At 28.8% G+C, this 5,257-nt stretch overlaps 1 protein-coding gene across 1 annotated transcript in view; it reads right to left on the bottom strand.

The window, feature by feature from the left end:
- LOC106691375 (semaphorin-1A) overlaps positions 1–5,257 on the bottom strand; it is a gene marked incomplete at its 3' end in the record, with an annotated part of 38,234 nt that overhangs the window by 9,058 nt on the left and 23,919 nt on the right. The window contains 3 exon segments of the mRNA XM_067051619.1: positions 429–516; positions 586–693; positions 1,428–1,490. Coding sequence (XP_066907720.1) covers positions 429–516; positions 586–693; positions 1,428–1,454 — 223 coding nt within the window.

The following is a 5,257-nucleotide window of genomic DNA, read 5'->3' as shown; positions in this document are numbered from 1 at the left end:
CTTATGTTTTTGTTTTCCTTTTGTAACTATGTGTTGGTATCTTTTTTAGCCCTGATGAAGCCCTGCAACGTGGGGCGAAACGTTGGCTCAATAAAATAGTATTTTCTACTATTTGAGTTTTTTTGACCGCACTTGGACCATATTCCTTTCATCTTTACACACGGTCAATCAATAATCTTCCAATTCAAATAATATTTTTCACTCATATTGAAATTTAGTGTTTACATAGTCTAATGGAAAATAAAAGACATGGAAAAATAATAAAAAATTTAGATTACTATAGCTTGTTAATGATAAAATAACCACAATACAAATAAGATTGTGTAGAATAAGCACATTTTTTTTACAGAACATCATAATTCCCCATCAAATTTCTTTAATATCTTTGCATTGTTCCTCGGAAATTTCAGCTTTTTAAAGATACTTACCGACATAAACAGCGGTGCTGTTATGTAAGGGATCATAAGGACATACAGCTTGACCAGGCTTTTCTCTTATAAATGAGTAAGATCCAGCCTGAAAACAGGAAGCAAATGAATAACAATATCAAATATTTTTCAACTAAAAAAAAAAATAATAGCTTACCGTGATTCCATATTCTCTGCAAACTGGTTTGAATGAATTAGTCCCACAAAGAATGAGGTTACCTTGCTCATTTCTAGCAATAATACGAATATAATTTTGACAGTTTTCCTATGAAAAATATATTAAATCTTAATAAAACTATTTCAGGTTTAATATAAAAATTAGATTAATTAATTATTATAATAAATATAATGTGTAAATGCAAATTTTATTTATACTTTAACAGTTTACAAAATCAAAAATGATTTACATCTGAATTCAATAATAATAGATTACTATAAGTGCCGGCTACAAAATGAATTTCAGTAAAGGTCTAATTTAAGTGATCCTTAAACTTAAATAATTAAATAAAGTGACCTTTGAACAAATGGAAATAGGATTTATTTCTAACATATTCAATGGTAACTAAATTCTAATCAAAAGGAATGTTTCTACAGAACAGATAAAAGTTGTATCAATGATATGTTTTGACTATAGCAAAATATTATATAATCGACGAGTTAATAATTTACTATAATAGATTTATGTTTCAAATAAACGAATATTTATTAAAGTCGAGGAGCAATTAAAAGAACAATTGAATAAACGTTTTTTAATTGTGCAATAAGTGAATAAAAAAAAGGTATTTTGTTTTCAATTAATATCAACATTATAAAAAATATATCCAAAAATCATCCACATCTATAACAATGTGTACCTAAAATAACTAAGTCTGGTATGAAGGAGAGCTAAGTATAATTGAAGATACATAATAATGTTTTTACTCAATGTTCAGAGCAATAATTAAGATTTTTTAAGAAAGGGGGGAAAATAGATAGTATAAAAACTGAGTAATAGTTTACCTCATCTTTTCCTTTAACAAGACACATTTTCACAACATCATCTGGCGAATACCATTGCAGCTTCTAAAAATTATCTAACATTAATTATTAATATAATTTAAATATTAATTAAATAAAACAATAACAGATAGGCTTTAGTAGGAGTACATGAGACCAACCCGAATCCCTTTTTTATATTATAAGATAAACCCACATACTAATAGATCTGCTCCTTCAAATATTTTATTTTGACCTCAAAAATATACCTGTTACTCATGGATTTATCTGTATGTTCTCACTTCAACCTTTTCCGCAAGTTAAGGAACCGGTATTACAAATTTAAACAATTGCCCCTTACCCAACTGAACCTATGTCAATTTATACATATGGTTGCATATGTCCACATTCTCTTACAATTTTATAGAAAAAAGGAACCCAATAAAAACGACTAGGTTCTAAGGAGGCCCCAGAGACCCTCCTAACAGCCTTTTCAAGCCCTTAGTATCCTGTATCAATGGCAAGGGCTGACACTTAGGCAGGTACATGCTGTCATCTCACAATGGTCTTGCATTAGTCTAACTATTTTATGTTTAACACATGAAAGTTAGTTCTTACAAGATCATGACCCTTACCCCAATTTATTGGAAGCCTCACACCCTGCTTCTAGTCACACCTTTTTCCTCCTCCCAGATATTTACTTCTAATTTCATAGGGTCTCTAGGCTCCGCCTAATTTCCTAAATTATCTGATTGGTCCAAACCCCTTCTCCTATTTCACTATTCTTCCTACCCCCTCTTCTCAAGTGTTCATGTATATTTCCTAGACTAGATAGCTAAGTCAGAAGATAGAGACTTAGTAACAGTAACATGTAGTTCTTGTAAATATGTAAGAATAAAGTCATTTTAGTCTTCACTGATTTTTATGTTATTTAATTGGCATCCGAACTAAAACGGTTTATTGAGAGAGAAATTCACTAATCCTAGGTAATCTCGTCTCATTTACACTGTCTTAACCCTAAGAAGATTGAAGAAATTTGGCTGGAAGAACTCACTCAGTACGAGGTATTTTGACTGTCGAATATTGGCTCACTCATCCGAGGTACCGAGACTCTTCAATTCAATTCAGTTTTAGAAGATCACTCATCCGAGGTATTTGAAAAACTGAAGTCTTCCTTTGATCCACTGCAACCAGGTATCAAAAAGAAGACATCAAACAACTTCAGTAAGACTAATTTAGATTTTATTCTATTTATAAGATTTGTATTTTGTTTTTATTACTTGTTTGTTTGCCACATATATATATAATTGATTGGAATCATTTTGTCTTATATGAATTATTGATTTAAAATATTTGAAATTTATTATAATTATTTATTTAATATGGCATTATTTGAAGTTGAAATGGAAAATATTCCATATTTTAATGGTGAATTGAATAATTTAGAAAATTTTATATGCATTATGAGACAATTAAAAGAAAAATTATGTGATAAAAGTAATTCATTTAAACAATTAAATGAAAAAAAATTGATAAATGAGGTAGTTTCTCGTCTCACTGATAAGGGAACGTATTTTAAATTAAATTATAGTTTTGAAACAATTGAGGAATTATTAAATTGCCAAAGTGTTGTTTGGGATCGTCGATCAATCGAACAATTAACGTTTGATTTATTTGAAACTAAAATAAAAACTAATGAACACCCGTTAGATTATCTTGAAAGGTTGGAAGCGATTAGAAAAATAATAAAATATCACTACTATTTTGATAAAATAAATACTAAAGAATTAATTATTGCCACGCTAGAGCGCCGAATACTCTATCATTTATTCTAATATGCCTCTTAATATTGGAGTTAATTTAATGTCAAAAGCGGATGAACTTGAGAACTTAGATGACTTAAGAGTTTTATTACAAAATGAAAGTCATATTCTTAATGATACAGTTTTTCCAATAAAACCCCCCAAAACAGAAAAATATAATAATCATTTTCACAAAAATAGTAAAAATTCTCAAATTCGTGAACAAAATAATAGTTCAATAAAAACTTTTGAAGAATGCACTACTAATAGAAATCAAAAGTATTTTTTGAATGGTAAACCGACCAGAAATTTTAAACAACAACGAATAATACAAGAAAAATATGGAAATAATACAAGACAAACCACTTCACACACTAACTCACAATTTGTTGCACCAGAAAATGGAGAAACAGTTTTTATGACACCTAGTACCGAAGAAGACCCTAAAGATCGGAAAATTAGGGAACCAGAAGAAGAACTGAAACAATTTAGTAACACCGATCATTTTATAAACCCAGAAATGGGAAGTTTGGATATCATAGAGCAAAAAAATAATAAATTATCCGACTGTACAATTAAAATAGAACCAATAGTAAACCAAAAAATAGAACCAAATATAATTTTAGAAAAAATTGTCCTATTAAGAAGTCCATACCGGAAAAAACAAATTTAGATGTTATCAGTGACAAGAATTTGAAAACGATATCATTGAAACTGAAACAGAAATTATAGAACGGGTAAAAGTGAATATTAATGATAATTTAAACAAGTTCGACTTGAACAAAGAAGTTAAAAATAAAAATATGAAAGGCAAATCCCATGAGGAAATTTTTGTTCGGCCTCAAGAAGTCGCAGAAACGCTAAAAGTTTCTAAAGGAGTTATATCCAAGCTAAATAAAATTAAAATTAGTAAAATGGGTGTTAAGGTTTTAAAAAATAAAAAATTAGAAATCGGAATAGTATCTAAATTGGCTATTCGCGAAGAAGATAAGTATGAAAAATTGCTCGTAAAAGGGAAAATAAATTTTCTTTAGGAGAAATCAATGAAAAATTAGAAGAAGAAGGTGAGAAAAAATTAAATGAATTAATACTGAAAGAAGAAGAATTAATTGCAAATGAAGGTTTTTCACTTCTTGAAGATGGCTTAGATCAAACAGAAGGTGATAAGTTATTCGGATTACCTGTGCCTACTAATGGTAGGCTAACAAATGAAGAAAAAACTGAAAGTATCAATAATGATTTCTGTAATGCAAAGCTAGATGAAAATTCGAAACCTTTGAGATCTAAAGATATTGACCATTCTGTTGCTAATTGTCTGAATGTAGTATACTTTAATGAAAAGGAAATTACTGAGTACAAACATAATTCAGTTAGTTGTGAGGAAGTAATAACCACACCAGCAGTGAATCAAATTATCCCATCGGAACAAGAATTCATTCAGAAAAAGATTATTGAAGATGCCGGCTTAAAAATACCATCTGTAATGAGCCAAAATGAAGAAAGAATCACATCTCATGAGTAAATCACATAAAAATAAATGGATTTGTGAAAGGAAAAAACTTTATTCAAACTGAAGATTTTGATTCTGATTGTAATGAAATTCTTGGTATAAATTTGAATGAATCAACCAATGTTTATCCGTTAGAAATTTTAAATAAAGATGTGTCCATTAAAGGCTTGAACATTGATGAAAGTATTAATGTAAGTTCTAAAATTAAAGAAGTAGTAAAGGTCACCGACAATGAAGAGTACATTACAACCATATCAGGTAGAAAGGAAATTGAATTCTTTGTAAAACTAGAAAATGTTTATTCAAATTTGTTAAAAGAAGAAGGGTTAGTAACTCAGAGTAAGGCAGAAAAGTTAAAAAAGAATGAACTAACCAATAATTTAAAGAAGACAGAGTTGATTTTAGATTATTCAATGATGTTAAAAATTATGAAGAAAAATAGTGTTCCAACAAAGATTTTACCAGAAGTACTGCGCTATGAAACTACATCTGAAATTTCTACAGAAATTAGTAATCTATTTAAAACTAATTTTGTATGGAAC

Source organism: Halyomorpha halys, unplaced genomic scaffold (assembly GCF_000696795.3).
Source record: "Halyomorpha halys isolate HHAL.00 unplaced genomic scaffold, Hhal_1.1 Scaffold2304.1, whole genome shotgun sequence".
Lineage (NCBI taxonomy): Eukaryota > Metazoa > Arthropoda > Insecta > Hemiptera > Pentatomidae > Halyomorpha > Halyomorpha halys.
Note: the sequence above shows the minus strand (reverse complement) of the source record. Positions and strands in the feature narration are given on the sequence as shown.